The sequence below is a fragment of the Azolla caroliniana genome, unplaced genomic scaffold, assembly GCF_043228905.1.
Source record: "Azolla caroliniana isolate FFs.n. ecotype wild unplaced genomic scaffold, voAzoCaro1.0.p SCAF_1, whole genome shotgun sequence".
In the NCBI taxonomy this organism is placed as follows: Eukaryota; Viridiplantae; Streptophyta; class Polypodiopsida; order Salviniales; family Salviniaceae; genus Azolla; species Azolla caroliniana.
This window is the reverse complement of record NW_028230436.1, coordinates 37,172,677-37,200,039: the sequence shown is the minus strand read 5'-3', so window position 1 is coordinate 37,200,039 and position 27,363 is coordinate 37,172,677. Positions and strand designations below refer to the sequence as shown.

Below are 27,363 nucleotides of genomic sequence, written 5' to 3'. Positions count from 1 at the left end.
GAGGAATCTAGTGATGCATCATGGAGCAAATGTCAGGAACATGGACTACCAAACCACTTTTTCATATCTTGCATCCAACCGGAACACAAAATTTTTCTTTTATGCGTCTTTTACCTCTTTTTGCTTGCTTCCCATGCAATTCTAGGAAGTTGATGCAAGGGACTTTTTTTAATTTCTTAATTTCTTAATTTTCTTTTCCAAACAAGATATCCTTCCATTTGTTTAAAAAGCATATCTGCTACAAAATACAACCAATAGGTCAGCGTTGTTGCTTCCAGCAACACCTTTGTTACAAAAAACTTCAAAAGCTTCCTTTAGAGCCTTGTAAAAAAGGGAATGATGTACAAAGCATTACTCACCTATTGCAGATATTTATTCTGCAATTCAAACACATTCCGTACAAATGCTTGGTCTAATCCTAAGTGCATGGCATCCTGAATGCTTCTTTTCCAATAGTTGTTTTGGAGGTAAATTGACCTCCACACTGTTGCTTCAGCTTTGCTTCATGATCATCATTTGCACGCTTGTCAAATAGAAGCCTCCGATCAAGCTTCTTCCTTTAGAAATATGCAAACAGATCCTTATGACTTATGAATGCAATAAGATTAACAACCTTTTCAAGTGTTTCCAAATCATCCGAAAAGCTAAAACAGCCATCTAATGAAGTGAGACTTATTTAAATTTTAAGCATGTATTCAACAACCCTTACAATAGCCATGATCTCAATGGCAAGTGAACTTGTCTCAAGGAGGATGTATGGCATTTGTTTATATGTATATATATAGGGGAGAGAGAGAGAGAGAGAGAGATATTATATTATCGTCTTCGGAGGTCAAATATGACCTAGAGAGAGAGAGAGATTTGAGTATTATCATGAGGGTCAAATACAACCTATGGGATTGAGAGACACACCAACAACAATTCTATTAAGAAAAGATTGTGGAAGTTTTACAATAACAATGGATCAATGATAATCAGCATGAGAGATAAACAAGGGCTTCATTTATATAGGACATATCTACAAGTACACATAGAAGTTATGATCAATTGAAGTACTAAATTATTGTATCCCCTTGTTCGCATCCTTGTAGTAGTGATATACAATCTTTTTTGTATCAATTAATTAGGTCAACCCTTGAGCTTGCCTAGATACAACAAAGTAGAGATATGGAGGTTATTGCAAAGGAGGAGATATTCTTCTCATCACATTCATTATCATGCTTTTTCTCAAACTCTCTTACTCACATATTCTCAGGCTTATTATTGTTGTTAACTCTAGAATATTTGTAGCACTGATCAAACTTTGGTTTTCCACACAAATTAAGATTAAATTCTATCATCCTCGCACTAAAAATATAATGTTTACTTAAGTTTCCAAAACTCTTTTCAAAAACTGCTTGTTTTAACTTTGACACAAGCACATTGAACTTTTCCTGAAGTTGCATGATACTACTGTCTAACATTGACACAGAGCCATTGATCTCACAAGCACACACTAACTTATCAATGTTACAATATACTCTTCAAATATTACATCAATAAAGAATGGTATCTTTCTTGTAAAAACATAAAGCCATGCAAGTTTTAGAATAGCACATTTAACATGGCAAGATTCCAAAGATAAATAGAATATAAGATAACAGTTCATGTTAAGAAGGCAAACATGCAGTTGAATCAGAAAATGAGGTATCTCAAATAATCAATCCTCTTCCAATAATACATAAAAACCCACTCTTTGCCTTAAGGGCGGTTAGGAAACTCACCCATAGCATCCACACAATTTGTGCATACAAACATATACGATCATGCTAAGTCGAGTTTAGTTCGCCAAGTCTTGCCTATTACTTTTTTAGGGTAGGGATCAAGAGGGCCCCGGTCACGTTGACCAGACGTGAAATAAAGCCAACCATCCCAAAGCGCTGCAAGTGTTGTTTTTACTCGATACGGCATCCTACCAATCGTCCTCCATTTCTATATCATGAAGAAACACAAATAAGAACAGTACATGTTGGCTTTATATTATTATAGAAAGCCATTAGACATTCGACGTATTATTGCGTAAAAACTTGATTGTGCTAGTAGTAAAGCTTGTCCTTTACAACCATAAGATTGTGGGTTAGGGCCTTGAATCCATTATAACAAAATCTTCATTTTCACAAGCATTCTAAGAGGCTGCTCTTGAAAATGGCTTAACAATATTGACATTACTCTTTCTTTCCACCACAAGGAAAACGGTACCATTATCCTCTGAAAGACAATGCTAAAAAATATAATTGGCAATATTCAGAGAAGAGGACCAGGGGTAGGCCATGGATTAGAATGAGTGCCTTTGGTTGTCGCACAACAATCAATCCTCTATTAACAGAGAATAACAAAATATATGAAGATTTTAATGAAGGACCCATCTATGATGCCCATGCCATCATGACACAAAAAAGCAAGAACATAAACACCTACTTAGCCCCTGATATTGAGTATTGACACAATATTCAATCAACCATTCTTTAAGCGAAAGAAAAGACACTCTAGAAAGAGTTTAACAATGGACTATCTATGATCAATAGCCATAGGTTGTGAGTGCAACTATCCCTCACTGTCAGTTGCCACAAATGGCAATTGAACACCCATAAAAGGAAAAAAAAAAAACTTTAGTTGAAGTTTTGGGTTTTGGGTTGCCAGAAACAGGAATCAATCCTCCATTAAGATTAGGAAGTGTATGAAGATTTTAACAAACTATTATGCAAAGAAAAATCAAGAACGTGATAATACACATACCAAGCCTCGGAAGTCGAAGGCATAAACCTCACCAACAAGGACCATGCGATTGGTAAGTGGATCTTTTTCTGTGGTTCCTCCTAACACTACCAAGGTATCATTCACCACTACCCAAGCACATTCAATGTGAGAATCAGGCCTTGGCATTCTCGGCAATTCCTTCCACTCTTTTCTACCTCCTTCCTCGACTTCCAGCATGTAAACATCACCATAAACAACCTGAAACATACAGCAGAAAAATAAGAGTGATTAACATGATTCCTTGAGTAAAAGAAAATAGAAGCTCTCTCCTAGGGTGATTATCTAATGGTAAGTCATTTTTTTATCAACCCATACACCAAGTTACAAATCTCACAAATTTACTAAATGACCATCAGAATGTAAGGGTTGAACTCATAACGTGCTGATCAGCTAACTATTTCTAAACTAAATGCAATATCAGGATATTGAACTAATGACCTTTTTGGTTCCCACAAGTTTGTGATGGTAAGGCATATTTTTAGTTTTACAGAATGCAACTAAACACTCGCATTCTGGTCTTCACATGGCAACCTTACCAACTGGGCAAAAGGCATTTGGTCTCTCTCATATTCATGACTCTTCACATAACTATACACATTTGACTAGGCTCTTTATTCAAGAAGGTACTGATGTCATTTTCGATACACACATGGGACTTTTTGAGATAAATTGACTTGTGTATTCTCACGCTGCATGTAATCTATTAGAATTCATATGTCATTTTGGCAGATCTGACTGGATCAAGTATCTTTTTTTTGTACTTTGTTCGTTCTCAAACATTTTATCAGATGTCAATGGTCTTTAGGTCGTACATCATTTTGATCCCTTCGCAATATTAAAATAACGACTCTATGTCAGGGATGTACCTAGTCATGATTTTGTGAACCCCATGCACCAGGTTTTGAATCTCGGCAATGCATCTCTCTAACATAATTGTGTCAAATACATAGAACCTCGGTTGAAAGCACTTACCATTTAATCCAGATGAAATCTCAATAACCTTCATAGATGGCAGACAAGGACTCGCAATTCAAAGCATTAAAAGTTCATGTTTGCTATAGGTGGAAGCTGGAAGAATAGCCCCTGGATCAGAAGATATTGAGTAGTATAAAAGGTGCCACCTTGGGCAACCAGGAAATACTCATTGAGACTTATCGAAAGACACATCACATACCAACCAAGCTATGACTGATAGTAGCATAGCGAAAAAGACCAAGATAATCAAAATTTTCTCACCTAGATAGACACGCAAAGTGATGGAATATGGCAACATTACTTGAGCCACCCACTGATGATATGCTCACAACAGAGATCAATTTTTGGCTCATAGATGTACTCACATGCAAATGGAAGGGAGAATGCCAAGAATAGCAAATTGCAACTATTACAGTCACATAAGCCCAAAATGATGGAACACATACAAGGAAATGATGGGATGCACCCAAAACATCATATCATCCCCATAACATTCAAAGCAAAGAGGGGATGGCTTCGGATACATTTCACCACACTTAGAAATGCTGAATTGAGCAGGCCCCCCCGGCCAAAGACTGGATACATGAATTACTAAATCAGGGAAGAGCAAAAGGTTTTCCCAATATTGGTAAGATTATTGAATAAAGACCCTGTACAAAGGAGACAGAGAGGAATACAGTTCACCAACTGTCACATGATTATGGTGGGAGCTAGTTCCATTACCCATAGAATATCAACTCCGTGAATGGGCTTAAAGACACAGGAAGAGATATGGGGATGAGCAGGTTTTCCCCATGGGAGCGATTCAAGGATTCCCTCAATTTCCTCTATGTGTTCACCCAGTAGAACAGTTAATCCAAGAAGTCTTGAAACAATGTGACAGAAACAAGCCATTTGGCAACTTAACGGTATCGTTTCTTATTTCTGAAGATGATGTTGTACTTCTGGCACATTCTAAGCTAAGATTGCAAAAGCTTTTAGATACAATACATACTTTTAGTGAAGATACTGACCAACAATATAGCAGAGACCAAAGGCATGATGATAATCAATTTCAATCGGAAACACAAGAGCCAGTGTGTTTACCATAAAGAGGAAGTAATTTAGATTGTTTCACAGTTTCAAATATCTGGCAAATCGACAGGCTTGGAACAGGTGTCTAGCTTGGAGAATGGACACAGTCACATTTGGCGATTAGATAGTACATTTTTATTTTTATTTCTTTTGTTTCACTTCAGCTCAGTTTCTAGTTTTCCCCCATTAGGTGTGGGAGAGTAATTTGTAAAAGTTTGGTGGAGGTTCCATCATCATTTAGGCCCCCCACCAGATAATCATAGATCATCATTGTCCTTTGTATTTTCTCCGCAATGTCTAAGCCAGCACTTCACTTTCTCAGCCTCCTGTGCATTTTCTGTTCCCACACTATCTTATCATGATAGTAAACAGTCATGGGTTTTTATAGAGGTCATTTTGGCCTTGAGAGATGTTTCCTTTTTATATAATGTTTCCTTTTTTTCCCTTTTCTCTAGTTTTTTGAGCGCAGAAGTTTCAGAATACTAGTTCTTAGTTATCTAGATTCCATAGCACCCTATGTTTCATTATATCTATTTTGATTAGTTGTTCTCAAAGGAAAGAAAACCTTTAAGATGTAATCTCTCATTCGTTCTTACAGGCCATTTTGGTCTTTTAATTACATATATTTTGGTTAGTTGTTCAAAGAAAAGAAAACATTTAAAAAGCAATCTCTTGTTCAGTCTTATAGGCCATTTTGGCCTCTTAAAAGACATCAATACAGCTTTCTTTCTTTCTCTTTATCTAGGTTTTTTATACTCTATGTTTAACTATTTTTATTTTGGTTAGTTATTCAAAAAGAGAAGAAAACATTTAAGATGTAATCTCTTGTTTGGTCCTATAGGCCATTTTGGCCTTCATGAAAGACAACAATATAGCTTCCTTTTTTTCTCTTTCATATGTCATATTATGGCAGTACAGTTCTATTGCATTACCTCTTTCTGTCTACTGCACTTGAAAATTGGTGATCCAACTTTTGCTTTAAAATCACCTTCTTGTCCCCCAACCACATACAATCGATCTTCAAACACAACACAAGCCCTTCAAAGTTTCCAAAATCCCATATCAATGTTTGTTCAGTCTCTCTATTCAAACTTCACATTTAATATTATTCAAAGAAAACACAACCTTATACACAAACAATGTTTTGGAAAATAATAATAATAATAATACACAAATAAAGTATACAATACCTATGAGGGCCACCACGAGGGATCGGAATATCCGGTTGCCAAACCATGCCTAAAGCCTTTCCATCACTTACAGCTATACTCCAATGTTCGACAGCAGGTTCCCAACGATCTTCCTTGCTGCCACCCATAACATGCAACCGCCCTCTCCAAAGTTGTATTGCAGGAGCATACCTGTCAGTCAATCCACATATACTGAATTATAAGTATTTTAGGAGTAAATGAGACATAAAATGCTTTGTATGTATGTCTCATTTGAAACATAAAATGAAATGTCATAAAACATCATATCCATATAAATAAAAATGCCAATGTAAGTTACCATAATGTGCAACATGTCACTCTTGTTGACCACAGATCCTTGAATTATATTTTGGGAACTAGCATAAACTAGAGATCCCTTTCACTAATTTTCCCTACAAAATCCATTTCACGTGCTTTCTTTTAAAATAGGTCCATCCTACAGGAAGCTTGGAAACTTTTGGCTCACTTCTAGGACCAAGGATTTTGAAAGATTTGCCAAAAACTTTACATCCTCTAGTAGCACTTGCCAAAGATAAGCAATCTGTTATTTTATATATATACTTGTAGAGCTTCATACGAGAATAATTTACCCAGTCATTTAGACTCCACATATATTTGGGATTCCTCGTTTTTTGTACCCAAGTTGATGCCATTCACAATTTACTCCATCACACTAGTTTCATTGCATAACTTTCAGTTAAGCCTTTAAAACAACTTTTCAAATCTGTGCTTCTCAACACAATAAGTAGAGAAACGGAAATGGAACAACTTGTGATAACTCTGTAATTCCGAATTTTACCTTGGAACCGGAAGTGGTGGAAAAGCCGACCACCTCTTTGTTTGTGTATCAAGCACAAAAGCTTTATTGGTCGGTCCACGACACTGAGGACCGTATTGCCCAGAAATAGCATATACATATCGACCATCTGTAACCAACCCTAAGTGAGAGTTTGCCATTTCTTTTGGCATTTCAATCCGATCATTCCATTCGTTGCTGGATAGATTATATACATCTACGTGAGAATGAACCTGCATACATTCAGAAAGAAGTTTCTGATAGATACATGTCTATGAGACTAGTTTAGTCTTTTTAGGATAATCTAACACATACACCTTCCACTATTATCATGACTGAAAAAAAACTTGGTAAGGACAGATTAATCTTTGTCAGGATAATTAACCTATATGAATCCCCCACTATGTGACCCCATCCTAAACTCAAGCCCGTAAACACATAAATGTAGACCTAGATCAATAAGGGTAAAATAAGTAACAGCCCAATCACTCATGTAAATGTAGAGCATACATTGCTTTGCGTTTTATTAGTATCTACTTGCTCAATCTAATGTTGACCAACATAGTGATTAATAACTCGTGTTATATGTTTCTTTCCTAGCATCCATAAGTATGCACATGCAAACAAAGGGTAGATAGACTATACGAGACCAAACAAACAATAAAGACAAACACTTTGGAGACTGATGCCAAAATGTAATGACCAACTCTTGTTGAAACCCAGATTCTACAAGCAGTGATTAGAAGAGTGTTCGGCACAATACCATATTGGATATGTGAACATCAGGTGAAAATGATTGAATTTTCAGATGACATCATATCAGGAGATACTTTATTTAAAGTACATATATATACAAGAGACTATAAACAAAGAGTTTCTTTTCTTCTTCTTCTTTTTGGGGGGAGGGGTTTTGTACCTGGTCAATTGTCTGATATCCAGCAAACACATATAAGAGGTTGTCAATCTGAGCAGAATAGCCATCGAGGCGATCTACAGGCGCAGGTGCCATTTCTTCCCACTCAAGGAATGGCACATCTTCCTCGCCAGGAAGAGCTGTCTTGAGATCAATTGTCTGCATTCCATTCAGATTATATAGCTTGTGAAATGTATAAATTTCGTAGTAAATATGTAAAGAAGTATTTGCATGTATACAAGTGCACAAAAAATTATGTGCTACACATTGCACACAATTCCTAAAGTTTTAGCATTCATATTCCAAGTTTCTTCTCTACTAAAGTCCAATCTAATGTTGCAGTGGAGTATTTATATAGGAAAATGATGCAATATTCAATCTATCATTGAGTAATGTAGCCAATACCATTATCAACACCAATGTCAATGCCAATAGCAATACATCATGCAATAAGCATTGAAATATTTGCATTCACTATCTCACTAACTTCACTACTCATCTCTTCATCAATCATTCTTGTTTGGCAAACTATTAAACTGTAGTCATATGTGCCATCAGTGTCAAACTACCCACGGGCCCTTGTTTGAGCTCTCTCTCATCATCCAGGGAATCTTTGTTTTGTTCCCTTTTGCATGTACGGTAAGATGAACTTGTAAAAACCACTAAAATGTATGTCACTTGCTACAATATCCGATCATAGAAAACCAAAAAACTTGTGATGCAAACCACTGTGATGTTAAACATACACTTCATTGAAACCCTTAAACCCTGTTTCACTATAATATTTGCATAGATTGATAAACTTCAAGATTGAAAAGCATTAATATATAGAGAGCGCATAGAAAGAATTTACCAGATTAAATTTTAAAGGGAGAAACGAAACAAAATGGAAATGTCATCGGCATCCATGGATTTTCACAACACATTATAATTAACCGTGTTAAAACACTTAATATTTAGTCTTGCAAGGATAAGGAAACACAAAATAGACCAATTTTAAACCATGTTAAACAGCTTATAACAAAACTTTCTAAACCATGCAATATGCCGCTGCACATAGAAAGATGGATGCCTTTTTGCATGCATCATTACAAACCTGAAGAGATTGATGGAAAGAAAAGGAATATCTCTGTATATATCACTACATAGTTGAAGAGATACATTGAAAGAAAGTCAAAATATTTGCATTGTTCTTCACAAATTTGGAGATATATATTAAAAAATCAAATTAATATTTTCCTAGATCATTGCAAAGTTGAACAGGTGTATAATATATTTGTATCGGTAATTGCTAAGTTGAAGAGGTATATGAAGAAAATAAATTAGCAATACACATATCACAAAGATTATTACGAAGTTGAAGAAGTAAACGAGGAAAAAAGGTGATGCATTTGCACACATCGTTCCAAAGTTGAATAGTTATATGAGAGAAAGAAGAAATTATTCACTTACGTGTGATTTGATATGTGGCCTTGAGACGGGTATGTTGGAGTTCAAACCACGATGTTCAGCTGCCCAGAACAGATTTGTGAAGAGAGCAGCTAGTGTGAGAGCACCACAAAGTACTATGACCATATACTTGAGCCACCATAGCTGCTTCTTCTTCTTTACAACCTTCTTCAGCTCCGTCATACATATATATATACCCAGTTCTCACTACTGGAATAAAAAATGAGATGATACCTTAGAAGAAAAGGGTAAATTCAATAGCGGGTTTTTCCTGCTTCTTCTTCTTCTTCTTCTTCTTCTTCTTCTTCTTTCTTCCTTCCTTCTTCTTCCTTCGTCTTGATTTCCTACCCACCATTACTGCTACGTCGAGATTTAAAAGAGACACAGACAGACAGAAGCGAAGCACATGGAAAAACCTCCGCCCACATATTTTAGCTTCCAGCTAACTATAACAAAATATCACAAAAAATACCCCTCTACTCCTCTTTCATAGATAGCCTAGCCTGAGCCCCCCTACTCATCAATTCCCAAAATACCCTCCATAAACCAAGCAAGTAAGTAGACTTTGGTCCATGGCACTGATATTTGTCAAGTGCAAACATACAAATTTACACTAAAAGAATCTGGCGAGCAAAAGTACCAATTTACACCAATTTACGATTGAATAATTAACTAGATGTTGTTATGAGTCCTCCACGTGAGGATTGATGCAAAGTATGCACAATTTCAATGTAATCAATTGATACAATGTGATAATCTAGATTTTTAGAAACTACTCTAAACATACTACTATTTCCAATCCTTTAGATATATATATATCCCATGTATATATATACATGCTGAGTCCTGACTATCCCATGTAATTTGAATCTATTTCCAACATGGCTTTGTATTATCGATAAATAAGAAATGTCATTGAACATCCTACACGTAGACAAGCCTTTACAATCAATTTTCATACACTTCCTTGTAATGTGCTTGTACCTTTAATCGTCCCATTAACGTTTTGAATTCTTTAGGACCTAAAACACTTTATGCTTCACAAATTAAGACTTATCGAATGACCTTTGTAAAGGTGTTTGGATAGCTTGTTTATGTTATGTGCTGACTATCCCATGTAACTTTGAATCGATTTTCAACATGGCTCTGTATTATTGCTAGATAAGAGACATCATGGAACGGGCTACACACAGACAAGCATGTACAATCAATTTTCATACACTTCCTTGTAATGTGCATGTATCTTTAATCATCCCATTAACGTTTTGAAATCATTCAGACCTAAAACACTTTATGCTTCACATATTAAGACTTATCAAATGACCTTTGTAAAGGTGTTTGGATAGCTTGTTTATGTTTGCAAAATGTGGCTGCATCCGTGGAGTTTCCCATTGTCTTCTCTAGTACAAAATGATAGTGCACTTCACAATGCTTTATACATGCATGAAAAATGTCATCATCAGACAACTGTATTGGGATCTACATTGTGTTATCATTCATGACCATCAATTTCTCCATATTATTGCCAAAACTACATAGTTACATCACCAACCAAACAACATCACACATGGCTTGAAATGCACTCACTATTTTGCTTTAGTTGTAGTCGATGCACTGTATGTTGCTTTTCTGAAAGTCACAATATTGTTGTGCCACCAATTGTTCCATAATGTCCCCACAATGTTTTTCATCACCTCCTCGTCTCTTTGTTTAATATACATCACAATATAAAGTGCCCAAAGTAAGAGATTGGAACCATCATAAAATAAGTCAATGAGGTCGCTGAAAGTTCTCTTCGTTGACATCAAGTATCATTTCTTAGAACATTTTTGACATCCACTAACCAATCTCGCCACTACAATAGCCTTGTCAAGGTAACATATAATTAATTCCCCAATAAATCTCTGATAATGTTTTTCATCCAATAATCATTTTCCGGTGTTGGGATAAAATAGATTCGATACATTTGTAGTGTAGTGGCCACATGCGTGTATTCAAATATGTGAAACTCTTTCAAATCATCTTCAATATACCCTTTTTGCATGTTCCTAACTCTATCCCAAGAAAGAAACGGAGCTCATCAAGGTCGTTCATTTCAAACTCGCACATCAAATCAACTTTCAATGTCTCAAACTCAATAACGTCACTTCATGTCACAACCAAGGCCATCATTGTTAAAGTAAATTTATCAAATTGTACTTCCTTTTAGGAAAATGGGGGGATAAAAAAACCAATAGCATCATGATATTTTGCTAGTGTGAAATTTCATTGCCTCGGATTTGTGTCAAGCCATACAATGTTTTCTTTCAAAATATGAATAAAACCTAACATTGGTGGAACAACAAATCCACTTGGTTGTCCTTTAAAATTTTCAGCATTATGGGAGTAATAATTCCCAACTGCTTTGATTTTGAACCAATGTTTAAAACCATAGTACGTAAATTTCGTGTTCGTCTAGCATAACATTCGTTTTCCTACGTTGGAAAATGAATGCGAGTGTTATTCAAACATTCATGTGTTTTTTTCCCCCCCATTTTTTAGGCTTATTTACCTCATAATAAACAGTTAATCCAAACGTATGGTATTTATCATTCTTTGAGGGTGTTTTTCTTACACGAATGATTGAAAACATTCACAAATGCGAATGCACATATGGTACGTATGGTTCATACTATGTTTAAAACAATCATATTGTTAATGCTTCAAATTGAGTTGCCCAACGATCTACCCGTCTCCTCTTGAAGCAAGGTGAATACACGAATCACGTTGCACTCTCATATTCTCCCCCTCATTCAAATCAAATGGGACAATCAATTAGACCATTCAATATTAGTGTAGAGGGATCAAGGTACTGTAATAATTGTAAAGCATTTCACACAACATTTACTACTTTATACCATCCACATAAAGGCAATTTTATTATTAGACATTTTGTACTGAAGTGATTGGTATAGCTCAAATTAAGTTTCCATGTATATGGAAGTGTATTGAAAAGGACAATTTCCTTTCCTAAAAGCAATGCTAAACTACACCTTTTTTTAGATGGGGTAAATTTCATATTTCTTATGTTTCCATGGGAGGATAGATTTGAAATTACCTTTATTGTGAAGGGGAGTACATTGGATAGTTTCTCTGGTTTTAATAACTTAATAATCGACACATATGTACAATATATTTCAAGTCATCTATCAAATCCTATGTTCAAAACATTGATAATTTGAATAGCATTCCATACACTTGGAGGGGTGTATTAGTCAAAAGCAACTTTAAGAACAAAACAATTATATAGCCAATTGCATGGATTTCTATTTGACAATTAAAGCTTTTGCTTTCTATAAAAGAGTATCATACATTTCATTAGAAATTGCAATGAAGTGGATTACATGGACACCTTATCTATTTCTCTTGTCGAAATTAAACAATTTGCTTGTTCGTACTTCTATGTTGCTAGATGCCAGATGGTTTGATGGAAAACTTTTGTCACTTTGTTTTCTTGATATTATATTGGAATAATTTGCTGATATTATGAGAGGAAATGGCAAAACTGTATGGGCATTCATTGTTGTTCTCATTTTGGAAGGTGCCAAAGACAAAACAAAATGGGCCTATCTCCTTCCTTTCTAGAAAACATGCACACTTTCGAGGTTCTTGCAATCAATGCATAGAGAGTGATTATGCAGAAAGTGGACTTCAAGAAATTGTTTGAATTGTCTCAACCACATGAACAACGCCATTTCTCCATGAGCACTTTTGGGATGTACATAAACATAATTGTTTTAAATTACAACCTACAAACAAATTCAAATGCACTAGTTACTATCGAGTATACAAGAACAAATAACATAGAAGATAAATACAATAATTGCCACATGGATAGTCAATGATGATGATGATGATATTTACCTATATGTACAACCATACCCACTTAGCTGCATCGACAACTCATTGTAGGATACAAGTTAAATGACCCTTGTGATAGAACTCTTGGGGATTCACACCATTTGTCCTTATGATCATACATAAAAATTTGTGATAGTGAGGAAAGAGTAAGGATTGTGTCTGGGAGAGACATGATATCTTGTAGCAAGGCATTTATGTTTCATCCCTTGTAAGTGATGTTTGGGGATCGTTACTTTCAACCGAGGGGTCATCATCTTGTGATTGCACATGTATTGCGATACATGTCTCAAATCTTTGTTGATAGGATTTTATGTTTAGGGCTTAGAATTCTTGTATTCAAGGTTTAGGGTTTATAAAAGGCAAGAATCAAGTTATATATATATATACACACACACACCCCAAGTTCCATTATCTTCATTGTATTACGAACACACTAACCATCAAAATATGAATCACGTATATTTAGTTGCTCTAGAAAGGATCTCGGCATAGAGAAGCTCATTCCACACATCTGGAACTCCGGGGAGACACCAATGGAGACAATCTTGAGCACTTCGATCAGGATTATATTTGGAGATGTGAGCTTCATCTCGAAATTGAGAGAGATAGGTGATGTTGAGCAAATGCGCCCGGGTCTCGAAAACCGCACTCTCAAACGCGTGGTCTACTACTCGCCTTCCACTTACATTTCTCTCCTCCACCGGAACCAGGTTATTGTCACACCGACCCCCCGTATCCCACTCCCCGTTAAAGAAATGTCGAGGCGATAAAGATCTTACATATATATCGGCCATTGTTAGATTTCTCTCACGTTGGTTACGCAACCATTCCGCAACCTTGTGTATCGTGAAATTCCGTGCGAGTCCTAAATCTCGGAAGAGTCTTTGATTTGAATTAGGCTTGCCATCCACATACATCACCCATTTGTTGGCATTCATCTTTCCTCTGTTCCAGTGATGTCCAGTGTTCAAGACCAAGACGTCCATAGACTTGACATACTTCTGTATGAAGGTGGAGGGGCGATCCAGATGCATAGCATACTCACTCTGATGATCCTCGTCATCGTCGTCGTGGGGGCTGCTTCGATTGAGGGGTTCAAGTTCACACAATGTGGCCGACCAATAGTAGATTATGGTTGTATTGCTCTCTGTGAACCTCAGGGCGATCCCGTCTGCTCTTATGGATCCTTGTGGCTTCTCTAAACCATAGGACTTGCTCACATCTTCCACCGCTGCCTCATCATCCCCACCCGTAAGCATGCATATTAAGGATTGGAATTGTTGTCGACCAATCGAATCCCCAACAAATGCCACAACCTTGTGTCGCATCCTGTATGAATATGCATCCTTACCATAAGCCACAAATTTAATGAATTTAAAACATTCTCTGTTTCTAATCCAAATGTATATGTAATAACAGTGTATGTTGGCTTCTGAATCTAACCTAGACAAGAAATCGTGGCTCTGGAAGGCGGGAAGATTACAGCCATGAGGCTGCCATTTGTAGTTCTCGTACTCAAAATCTGAGCGGCCTGGCATTTCCCGGCATGCCCACATTCCTGACAACCACTTCTTGCACGATCGCCCAGAATAGAGAGGCCTATTTTCGGCTTTCATCCACTTCCCGATGTAATAGTTGCAGCCTATTGGAGATGAATAGATGATAAATCACACATGAAGGCAAATGATCTTGAAACATGAAGGCAAAAAGAATAATCTCGCATTAACTGCTAAAAGAAGAAGAAGAAGAAGAAGAAGAAGAAGAAGAAGCGCTGAGACATATCTAGAAATGATTGACAAGAAAAAGAACAGAGCAACAAGTTCGAAGAAGGTTTTAATCATTTAAAACAGAAAGAAAGAAAGAAAGAAATGGCGCAATTCAAGATTGCGGACGTAAATGGAAGGGAGGAGGGAGAAGTATGTACTTACCATTAGACAGCGGCTGCGAAGACTCAGATATGAACATCGAAGAAGACAAAGGAGATTCAGAAGAAGGAACAAGCAGAGAAAGAGGAGGAGGGGGGCAAAACGAAGAGAGCAAATCAGAAGAGATGAGAGCTATGAGAGTGAAAGCCATGGCTAGGGTTACAATAATAAGGCCTGCCATTCCAGACCTCAGAATAGGCCATTGATTCCTCTCCCCTGTTTCTCCCCTGCTGCTACCCATCATCTCTCTCCCTCTCTCTTTGTTTCCCTGATTACAAACATACATATGTACATATTATATGGAGACAGAATATTTCAGTTATACATAGTTTATACATACACTATACATACATACATGTTGATGTACATATACATATATATATTTGTCTCTGTGTGTGTGTGTGTGTGATATATATATATATATATATATCACTCACAACTCGTGAGAGAGAAGATTTATGGATATTCTGAAGATTTGGGTTGTGATTGCAATTGAGTTGGTATATTTATGCTTCTCTCTTTTAGGCCATTTTGGCCTCTTAAAAGGACTCTTAATCTATCTATCCTCCGTGTTTGTCCACCCAAGTACCCATGGACTCACCCCCGTCCTGTACGTGGATCACCAATAGGTTCCCCATCAGGGCATTAAAACCCACTCTCGTCATTACCTACACATTGTGTTTGCCTACATTTGTAAGCACACCTTATGCATTGAGTCTTGACAATAGATAATTAACAATGGTTAGTTGTGGGAAAATCATTACAACTGGTTGTCCAGCTAGTATAGCATGTGTACACTTTGGCTACACTTTGGCTATACAACTCACGCTTACATGATGAAACAAGCCTACAGTCATTACATGCATCGCGTCCCATAATTGCTTTCTACCACGTCTTGGAACTATAGTAGCTAACTTTGTCTTGGAGCTCTCTTTTATAAAATCCTATAAATGAGCCAATAACAACATTATTTACATAAATGATGAAAAAGGCCAACTTTGAGAATATTTTGCATAGTTCTCGAATTTATGTTTTAGAACATAGTGTAGCCAATTACGCATGTGTGTATTGTGTGTGTGTGTGTGTGTGTGTGTGTGTTCATGCATCAATCGGTTGCAACTTCTTTGTTGCTACTTATTTTCCTTTCTAACAACTATGATTAGGCCTCGTGACATGATAACGAAAAACGTTGGGCATGACATGATTGATTAAAACAAACATAAAGTATCGTCATTAATCATCCTTGCCTACCTAGAGCTTAAAATTTTCCACATGCCATCATTGAAGTATCTTCCTCTTTGAGTGTTGTTGGAAAAGAGGATGTCCTTGAGGTGGTGGGAACACCTTGAAAACTATGTTAGTCCTACAATTGTTTGTGACCATTCCCAACGTTTCATGAGCGGCTCGTAGGTGGAAATTGTGAAATACCTTTAGGGTCCCATCATTAATGAAGATGTGTTCAAGTACTATCTATCTTGCATGGGAGCTCGTTTGGTTTCATTTCTTTCTCTCGTTTTGTAGCGTAAAAGGAAGCTCAAGTACTTCTCCCTTAACTCTTGAGTCTGGTTAAAATGGGTGTCTTTGAGTGTTGATTACTCCTAATGTGCTCTTGAAAATTTTGAAAGATTGAAAGGAACATTCACACAAAAGGGTTTGTACGACCATCCATCCTTCGCAATAAAGCAAGCTTTCAAATGTCAAAATTATTCTTTTTGTAGACCGCGACACATGCACATGTACATGTAATAGATTTAAAGGTGCACTCCTTTGATGTTTGAACTATACAACAAACTATTGCATCCAAGCTTTTGGTCACATATCATGTAAAAACCTTTGAAGTAAATTTCAATAGTACATAACAACATAAATTCTTCACGTACAAAAAATATTCTCAAGATGTAGTTTATCTAATGGGTTACAATTACTATAGTTCCCAATTAGTTAAACATGTAGCTTCGATATGGGTCTTGTCCACAAGAATATGTCAAACAACTTACAAACTGAGATTAGGAGATATTCAATTGTCACAGAAAATCGATTTATTAACGAAAACATATCGGTTTCATCATCATAAATATCATATCCTTTGACAAATATATAGGCTAAAACAATGGTAAGGTAATAAATACTATTCGATGTCACATTTGTATCAAAATATTTGATCATTTGTTTAAATCTACACGGGCATGTAATGTCTATTTCATGAATTTTTTTACATGTCAATAGACGTGTCACGTAATATAATTTGTAATAAATACCTAATACAAAAACTACATCATTTTGTGCTTGGTTTTCTTGTATAGTCAATTTACATTGTGAAAGTATGATCATGAATGCACAATACTTACAAAAGTTGCTTTGATGATGTACAATAATACATAGTTGGGTTTGGCCTTATATATGTGGTCCAACCTTATGGAGTCTCTATAAAAAAAAAGACTCATTTGACTTATCGTGGAGAAACCAAGGAATACATGAAGAGCTCGTGGCTGAAACAAATTTCGTTCCAATGCTTTTGCATATAGTTGATAATGAATAGAATTAAGTGGGGATTGTCAAATGGACAAGGTGATTGAAGGTTGTGCTGAAGAGAGTGCAATGCAATTATGGGTCCTCTTTCAAAAGAATGAGAGTTGTCATGCATCGATTCTTCGATATGTATATGATCATTACTAATGCCATGAATTGAGGAGTAGGTTTATGTTGCAACCATGTGTGAAACAACATGAGCCTTTGTTTTGTAACTCAAAAGGCCCGCCGCAACGTTGGGCAACGTCCCAAGGACAGATAGTGCGAACAACACAACGTTCCGGTTGAATTGGGACTTTTTATTGCCGGGTAACTACCATGAGAAGGACGGACAACCCGTTCCGTTCCGGTTGAATCTTTGTTTTAATTTGCACTTTTTTGTATTGAAATCTCCAAAATTCTCTACTAATGCATTGCTCAACGAGAGTATGGTTATAACTTATAATAGCTTGCCTTGAGTTTAATATAACTCACTCTTGGAGTATATTTCTATGTGTTAATCTTTGCACAAGGCCTAAAACCCAAGTTTTTCACTTCTCAAACCCATTAAAAGCATTGAGAAAGTTATCAGCATGAAATCTAGTATACAATGAACAAATGTTCAACAAGGGTATTGTCCACCAAGATAAAGGTCAAATTTGTCCGTAGGTTGTGCGTAGTTATTGACTGAGCGGATTTCCCACTAGGCATGATTAGATATCCTTTAAGAAAGTAGCATGTGAAATAGTGAGCTAATTCAAAAAGTGGATGGTTCATTTGCCAATTATACAAGCTAGCACCCCTATATATTAAAATTTATGAAATTAACTAAAAGAAAGGATACATTATTAGAAAGAAAGACATAAATATACTCTAGTACCTACAGACAACAAGTTGGATGTTGTTTCTCCTTCTCACATTCGATGTCGAGTAGTACTGTTGAAATCTTTTGGGGCTCATTCACATGAGCCGTGTTTTCATCCAACACCTAATCCCCATAGTCTTTTTTAGTGTGAATTGTTTCCTTTAATGGATGGATCTCATTCTTAAGCCCACCATTTACTGACATTAGAGCCTCCATCACATTTGGCTCCACATTAGTTATGTCCTCATTTTCTCTTGGTTTCTCATGTGTACGCATTGAATTTTGAGTACAAACACTACTATCTTTGACAAATGATTGCCAAAGCTCATGTTAAGTGCATCTAAATAAAGTTCATTAACCTCCTTAACATTTTCCCGACCATGAAAAGTTTGAAGTGTGCTAATTTGGCCCAAAGGGGATTTAAAAGATAAATGTTCCTTCGGGACCTTATCTTGATATTCATCACATAAATATTGTTGTTCTAACCTAGACAAACCAGGTGAACACCCCATGTAATCTAATAACTTAATCCCCCGCGATGAGACCTTATTGGGGTTGGCTAATGGGAACAATTGGTCAAAGATATTCATGGATGTGGGATCATCGCAAAGTACGTGCATTGGAGAATAGGGTTGAATCTTCGCGTGTCTTTTTAGTGGTTAAACCTGAAGTTGTGAAGATGTAACGGAACTAGGTATGGAAAGAGATTTGCTCTTCTTCATCATCATCAAGGGGCTACTATGATAAACAAACTAGACGAATTTGACATACTAATTACTTATTGTAACATAACTAGATGAATCAAAAAATTTGAGACGAGAATCAACATGTATTTCAAACACATGTAATGGAGGATAGGTTGAAAAATGGGAGGGAATTATGTACAACAAATTATCTTAGCACAAAAAGATGATGAGAATATACAAGAATAAATCACAAGGAAGCATGTATATTGCGTTATCGGGCATTATTACATTGCATTTGTATTGTCATCTTGTTTTAATATATACACCACTTTTTTCCTCTTGATTTTTTCCTTCAATATTGTTTGCAATATATTTGTTCCCTCAATTTCTTTTACATTTACATACATGGATTTGCATGTGCATGTAAACTATTCTGAGCCTTCCTCTTTCTTTTCTTTTTTTTGATAGATTTGATACATGGATTTGATCTAATTTGTTGATTATGCGACTTTACAAAGTTTTGAATAGTGAATTTTGTTTACAAAGTTAGTAAACGTTTTTTGAAATATATATATATATTATTTGGATCCAAAATTTTGCAATTGATTTGATTTGGTATGCGCCATTTATTTATTTCTCAACATGTTCCGGTTGACATTATCGCTTGTAGGAAATTGGCTAGGTAAATTTTTTAAATTCTGGTTAAGATCATACGAAGCAAGAAAATTTCCGGTAGGGGCTAGAGACTTTGCCCAACACTCCTCAAGGGTTATTCACTTGATTCTAGGCATATCCAAGTTTCATGTTTTACTTGTTGCCATGAGATACCATATTATCTATATTTTGAACCTTTTTCTTGCATTTAGTGTTATGACTTTGGTATTCATACAAGAATGTTTAATAAAGGCATTGGATTTCCCATACGTATGCTATCGATCACCGACTTCATTTCTAATTATTTCGGTTATTGGCTATTATGTTGCTTCGAGGGCCATAACATATGCAACATATCATGACTTAAAACATATATGTTTAAAATGTTATGAGGATTTAGGAACCATGGTGTTGACTATCATTTACTGGTTATATATGGCAATTACCCATCAATTTACAAAGGTCTTCAAAACCATGGTTAGTTACATTGATAATCAAGAGAAATACGGATCGCATGAAATGACTATAGTCGTCGATTATATTCATGTACAAACAAGAAAGTCTTAAATTTCAAGTGGTTCATTAACCTTGTGTTTTCCGCCCTTGCCCATATAAACAACCCCATTGTAGAAAAATGACACAGGGTCCGGTCCATACACAAATGATCGAGACAAGAGACTGATAGAACGATTAGAGTTTGTATTGTAGGTTTGTACATAATCGTCTCATTTGTAAAATTTTATAACTAATGGAAGGAGTTGTTTTTTGGAAAAAGAAGAAGAAAAAGAGTTTTGTATTGTAGGTAGCGGCGATAGGTAGCATAGCAGCAAAGAGATACATATGGGGTTTAGGGTTTGTGTGGGCCATTACTTATATAATTCTGCAAACGAAACCATCGCCTTATTAATATTAAAAAAATAACAAAAAATCAGCCCCGTTTCCTTTGCTAAGGAAGGAAACGGCCGTTTCTTTTCTTCGTTTCTCTCCGTTTCTCTTTTTTCTCCTTCAGTAACATCCCCGTCCCCCGTTTCTCTCTCAGACAGACGTTTCCTCTGATTCTTGCAGGTGCGCACGTTTCTGTCTGTCTGTGTGTCAGACGTCCATAGATAGATAGATAGATAGATATACATACATACATGTCTGGGAGGGGTCGTGGCCGCGGTGGTGGTGGCAGAGGTCGGTTCGGAAGCAGCAGCTTCATCCCTCAAGCTCGTGGCGATGATGGCGTCGCTGTTATCAGGAAAGTCGAAGTTCCTCCCCTTCTCTTCCCCGTAAGTCTTTCCTTCCTACTTCCCTCCCTCTCTCTCTCTCTCTCTCTCTCTCTCTCTCTCTCTCTCCATACTAAGTTGCTGACATGCTCGACATATAGTGCAATTCGTTCAAGATATGTTGACATACTAAGAGGTAGTGATAACTTAAGTGCCATACTTAAGACACCACCTAGAAGGTTGAGCTCATATTTGTATGCTTTACTAACACATAGAGACTTTGTGCTTCAACAACGTATGAATACCCCTTCTTAGGAAGGAGACATATATCAAGAACACATGTATACTCTGGTCCCATAGGTCAAAATTGGCCTCTTTATGGACCATAAAAATTCTAATTCTAATTCTAATTCCATCATTTGCTTTTCGTCTTCTCTGTAACCGTATTTTCTTTACATTGTGTAAATTTTTTAGGTTGTGACAAAACTGCCTGAGCTTCCAGATATTACTAAAGCAGATGAGGAGCTCTTCAATCGGCGGCGTAGACTGGAAACGTTCTGGAATGCATCACCTTACTATATTGAGAAGCCGAAAGAAAAGGCTTGTGAGTAGACTAGGCCTTCATCCTTTTGGGTTTTTTGCTGTAAGTTACGAGTTTAATCTAGGTATAGTTTCTGACTATATTTGATGTCGAGGATGGCAAAGAAGAATCTTTGAGTGGATTGGGTCCTCATATTTGATTTCGGATGAAAATTATATCTCTTCTAAGTTAGAGTTCCGGTTTCTGACTACATTCTTGTACTATTCTGAGGAAGCTAAAAGAGAAAGAATTGAGAGGAAAGAGGACTTTATGAGGGTTTTTACCAAATACCATAAATTTAAAGCAGAATAGTGAACTTTGTACAACGTTGGGAATGCCAAATCAAAGGTTGTGAGTATGAGTAGGCATGTATCCTGGATTTATGATGAAATCATCAGTCCGGTTTAGATTTGTGGTTTTTGATTATATCCTTGTTGTAATTGAAGAAACCCAAAAAGTGAGATTTGTGACTAAACTATACCTTTATCTTGGATTAGTGGGCAATAGTATAAGTGATCTCCGATTATATTCCTGTGCTGCATTGGAAAGGACAAAGAAGTGGCCTTTAAGCAAAGTAGGCCTGTATTTTCGGAGGTTGCCGAAAATTATGAAACTTATTCTGGTAATAGTCATCAAATTCGTTATGGTGCTACTTTGAAAGACCAAAGATAAGGCTTTTGTGTAAAGTAGGCCTGTGTTTTTTATTTCAACTTGACTTTCTGATCTCATTTTACATTTCTGTTTATGTTTTCAATTTCATTTTGTATTTCTTTTATTCGCCATGTTCTTTGGACTCTCAATTTTGATGCTTTTTTATGTCGTCAATTTCATTTCGTCTGTCTTCAATGCATCTGGTTTCGTTTCACTCTTCTTTCTACCATATTTTTATGCTGTCAAAATGTATCATTTTTTTATGCTTCTGGTTTCATTTTGGGTCCTTTTATTGCTAATGATTTGATTCACCTTGTGTTCGACTTTTTCCAGCTCATTGTTATGCATTCTTTTTCTTGTAATCGTTTATTCTCTTTTTCTATTGATACTTTTGATCTCAATTTGGTTCTCTTTTGATGCTATTGAGTGCATCTCCACTCGCTTTTTAGGTGCTGTTTTAGTCAGCTTCTTTACCCCAACTTAATTTTGTATAACACAGCTGGAGTTACAATAGAGATAGAACGGTATTCCGACAAATACAAGCCTAACTTCAAATCCAAACGTCCTCCTTTATCATCTGTTTTGAAGCTTACGTCAGCGTATTTCCCTGCAGAGCTTATTGGTGCACAAGGTGGGATTTGTTTTCTTTGTATTTCACAAGATATTGTTGCTTTCTGTGGATTCTTATGATTATGTCTTAAATTTTCAACAGATAGAAAGAAAGGACAGTATAAAGGAACCTCACAATGGACCCTGGATACTAACTCACAGAAAACAGGTGCTCATTTTGACCTAAGTTGTTCAAGCATAATAGTGCTGTGTTGCATTCACATCCACCTTGATATGGATATGCTCAAACAAGAAAAACAGTTCAGTTAGTGCTCAAAAAAATGTTTGATTTTCTTAATAGGCATGTGCAATAACTGTCTTCTTTTATTTGCCTGATTCAATCTTATTTTTTGGGGGGCATACTTTTGTGATTTCATGTTGATAGTAAATCGAGATTACCTTGCGATAATATAGGATAATTTATGAGAATCTCGTTTTCTACATTTTCGTATTTGTTTCACTCTCTTTTTTAAGGACGATGATAAAGTACAAGCATATTCTACTTCTTGAAAACATGATCGTTGCTACTGATAAGATGCATAATTATCGCATTGAAGTATGTGTTCTGTGATTCTTAGAGTTGGAGCCACTAAAACCTCATTGATGGCATATGTTTTGTAGATTTTGTTGGAAAACGTCATATTACCATAATAATCTAGGCTTTCCTACTACTCAGACAAGACAAGCTCATGAAGACTGTTATTGAGTCAATATGATTAGACATACACCTATGATCCAGAGCTTAAAGAAGATCGGATCTGGCAGTTTCCGTAGTCCTATCTGGACACAAGCGTGAACAGAATCATATAAGCCTGAATGGAGCTTTCTCTTTGGGAAGGATTGGTTTGAGGAAGAAGTTACAAAACTTGGAAAACCAAATTGGCTAAGAACTGGACTTACTACTGCATCACTAGTGGATGTTAAGACACGAAAGGAACGTGGTTAGGTGATCCTTTTGAAGATCTTGGTTACTTTTGATTTGATTGGGGGTGTAACTTTAGTTAGAGCTTGTGGATGATACTTCTCTAGCCAATTATCTGAGGTAATTGAACTTCAGTATGATTTGTTTGTGCTTATTTTTGAGAAAAGTACACATATTTTTCTTGTGTAGTTTTCAAAGGTTGGGTAGAGAAAAGCATTCTACCACGTAGGCATTAGGAAACAGAATCAGAAACATAGAAACAAGTTTCCAAAATAAAGAAATAGAGTCTGAACTTTATATTTGTTAAAAAAACATGAAATAGATATTATGGGTTTTAAATTCATTTTGCATTAAGGCTATAAATGTAATGGCAACATAAAGATATCAATTGTGCCCATTTAATTAGGAAGCATATAAATGTCAAATTAGACCAAAATTATATCAATATCAAGGGGGCATATCCCAAGAGATGGAAATAAATACAATATTTCTTCTCAATTCTAACTCTTCCCCGGGAGACCCCTGTAATCTCCTTATTATCATGGCATGAGACACTAATTCAGCGGAAGATGTCTCATTCTTCAAAAACCTTTCTGGTAGATGGTCTAGCTCTAGGTAGAGCGAATAATAGCTTTACACTCCTTGTCTGATATGGAGTAGATATCTCACTCCAGACGGGTCATATCGGGAATGATATGGTAGATAATCTAACTCTAGGTGGAGTGCATCATAGCTATAAACTCCTTGTTAATATGGAGGAGATATCTCACTCCAAACTGGTGATTGTCTGTCATCATGGTACTGAATCAATATGTTGGACAGGCAGTTTCAGCTACATCTAAAGATTTTTGCATGTTGACTTCCTTAAATCTCTCCCTGCATATATTTGTAAAGTCTGACTTGCTTATTTCGGCTTATTGAGCCTGGGTAGAAAGTATCTTGACAATCTATTTCTTGACATACCTGAATCTGCTCAGCTTGCTCTACATATTAGGATACATTTTATTGATGGTCTAGAAGTAGGGGTATCTGTAGATGTCTGGTAAAAAAAACTTGAATATACTGCTCAGGAGTTCTCATATAGGTGTCTCCTCTACAAATCCTGGAATTCTGAGCACACATCTTCAAAAACAGACCCATGACACAGCCATGTTTTCAACACATCTACTTCTTCCAAACCATGTGCATTCTCTGAGTTCCAGTGTGATAGTTCTGTAAGCTCACAATAGGAGTATCCCCAAAATAATTATTGGAAGCTTAAACTGGGATCTTTATAGGCCTTTGCCAAGATACTCCTCCTCACACTGTAGGCATTCAACGCATAAATTGTGCTCCACTATAACCTGACATGTGGATCTCTGAGATCAATGTCAAGAGGACACTTGTGAACAGAAACTGATACATACAGAAGTAGGGGACTTGCCTTTAGTTAAAGCCCATCCTCCATTCCTTTTTTCTCCTTCTTGCCTAATTCGTGAATCTTAAAATCATTATAAGCTTTGTTTTTCTGCTTCATGGATGAAGATGACCGCTGTTATTGTATTTGCAGATTTGCATCGGCTTGATAGGCTGGCAACTCTGGAGCTAAGAAGTGAGAAAATGACAGAAGTAAGGCGTGCCTGCATTTTCTTCTGGTAATAAATGGCCAAATTGAGAAATTAAGATCAATCTTTTTACCTGGACCCAGGAGGGTAAGGATGAAGAAAAGAAAACGGAGGATGGTGATGAAGAGGATGATGAGGTTGATGAAGAAGAAGAAGAAGAGATTGGGGAGGATGACTATGCACAGGTAAGTAGATTCAGTAATATATATTGGTATCATTGCATTTAAGCAAATTTAGTATGTTTAATACGTTATTTTAAATGATTTCAACATCACATCTTTACAGAACTTTGGTTTTGATGACGATGATGAATACTTGGATGAAGACGATGGAGGTGATGATGGTAGGTTTTATTTCTATGCTTCTTAGTTTGGTATCCCATTCACACGCATAAGGATTAAATATCTAAAAATAATCATGAATCTTTTTGAGCAGAGGGACCTACATTTTAAAATATCAGAATCTTGTTTAAAGTCATCGATACATATTCTTTTCAAGCTGGGATTGTTCCGCACACTGTGAACAGAGTAATATGATTAAGCAATATTGATGAATGCAAATTACTGGCATACTCTACAAATGAGTTTGCATCAGCTCCTTTTTGGTTACATAAAAGTAGCACGGCTGAAAATGAACTGACATGAAAAGGCATAGAAAAGATATACCATGTGTTGTACATTAGTATATGATTTGTTATTGGTTACCAATATTAGTGATTGTTCAAAGATTGGCACAATCCCATTTTTGTAATACAAGGGTTGCCTCCTTTTCAACACCCAATGCCATTTTTCTGAACAGGCTTATTCAAGATTGAAAGACTTGCAGCAAATGTCGTTCGTCATATGAGTGCAAGAGTTCACATTGATAACAGTATTTTAATATTTTGATTTACTTAAAAGTTACATGGATATCTCTACATGGCACATAACTGCAGGTTGCAATGGCTTCTGTTGCCTTTTGATATCTTCGCTGTGTTGGTTTCAATTAATGGTTCCATCCAATGTAGAGTATGAAATGTATTGTTTTCTAGTTGTTGTATGGACACCATCCCTGAGTTGTTATTTAGTTATTGCCATAGCAGATGGACTAGATAATTGCACTTGATTGGGTGGTTCTTGGGGTGGTAGTATACTGGAGCACAAATATCATTTCATATCTTGCCTAAACATTGTCACCCTCCCCATTTTATTATATGAAATTTTGTATCGGGTAGTTCCTTGTCATTTGTTCCTCTTGAGGATGATTTATCATTTTGAGAGTTGTAGATTGATGCATCGAAACCTTTTGGCTTCAGGTAATATGCCTTTGCTGTCCTTGATAGCTTATGTAAGTGTTATGTGTTTTATAATGTTGTACAAAATCACTTTGTGGTGAGATTGAGAAAAATTAGATTCTTCACTAGTTGATTTTGCATAATTCTGTTTGTGGAATGATTGTTTCCACATCTATAGTAGTATAAAATATAGTTATGGATTTGGGATCACCTTGAATTACATCTCTCATTAAAGAAGCTTCACCACAATTACAATGTCATTCTAGTAGCGAGCATGGATACCCATTTGCTGAAAACCTTGAACATGGATCAACTTTCACATAACTCACATTATTCACAAACTTAAGCCTATTCAAGTATGAGTAACCTCATTGGGCTCACCAACCTTGCTCCATTCATATGTTCTTCCATTACTAATAATGTCCGTAACTTGTTGGAAAACCAAATGAAGAATATCCTAGTCTTCTTTATTTATTGTGATCTCTAATCAATATTGTCAATAGTCCATAGTTTTATGATTCAATGTTTCAATTCATAATGTATAGGATATAGCATTGCATTCTTTCTTGTAACACAAACCTTGAAATTTCACACTTCACATTTGTATGTTGTCTCTGATTCAAATAAAACTTGTCAAGAATGGCTTTTGTAATCTTTCACTTAAAGAGTGATCCCAAATGTACAAAGGTCAAACTTTTGTCTCTTACAATCCTCCATTTATGACCTGCCACAATAAAAAGCTTATGTAAACCTTTCAAGAAACA

The 27,363-nt window shown here is 36.2% G+C and overlaps 3 protein-coding genes across 4 annotated transcripts; 1 reads left to right on the top strand and 2 right to left on the bottom strand.

The window, feature by feature from the left end:
- Positions 1-1,610: 1,610 nt before the first annotated feature.
- Positions 1,611-9,655, bottom strand: LOC147870350 (kelch repeat-containing protein At3g27220-like). Its single transcript, XM_087339111.1, has 7 exons — positions 9,218-9,655; positions 7,769-7,924; positions 6,856-7,085; positions 6,036-6,206; positions 5,778-5,883; positions 2,776-2,994; positions 1,611-1,971 (listed from the first exon to the last, which is right to left on the bottom strand). The coding sequence occupies exons 1-7, from the start codon at positions 9,395-9,397 to the stop codon at positions 1,804-1,806; spliced, it is 1,230 nt and encodes a 409-aa protein (XP_087195237.1). The 5' UTR covers positions 9,398-9,655; the 3' UTR covers positions 1,611-1,803.
- Positions 9,656-13,124: 3,469 nt separating this feature from the next.
- LOC147870349 (protein trichome birefringence-like 16) lies at positions 13,125-15,330 on the bottom strand. Of its 2 annotated transcripts, none has more exons than XM_087339095.1 (3): positions 15,043-15,330; positions 14,558-14,756; positions 13,125-14,443 (listed from the first exon to the last, which is right to left on the bottom strand). In XM_087339095.1, the coding sequence occupies exons 1-3, from the start codon at positions 15,323-15,325 to the stop codon at positions 13,567-13,569; spliced, it is 1,359 nt and encodes a 452-aa protein (XP_087195221.1). In that variant the 5' UTR covers positions 15,326-15,330; the 3' UTR covers positions 13,125-13,566. The 2 variants fall into 2 exon arrangements, with proteins under 2 accessions (XP_087195221.1, XP_087195227.1); XM_087339101.1 differs by having other exon boundaries at positions 15,214-15,321.
- Positions 15,331-20,844: 5,514 nt separating this feature from the next.
- Positions 20,845-26,236, top strand: LOC147870348 (DNA-directed RNA polymerase III subunit). The gene is made up of 8 exons (XM_087339085.1): positions 20,845-21,023; positions 21,435-21,564; positions 22,691-22,822; positions 22,904-22,969; positions 25,272-25,330; positions 25,410-25,511; positions 25,612-25,669; positions 25,762-26,236. The coding sequence occupies exons 1-8, from the start codon at positions 20,889-20,891 to the stop codon at positions 25,776-25,778; spliced, it is 699 nt and encodes a 232-aa protein (XP_087195211.1). The 5' UTR covers positions 20,845-20,888; the 3' UTR covers positions 25,779-26,236.
- The last annotated feature ends 1,127 nt before the right edge of the window (positions 26,237-27,363 follow it).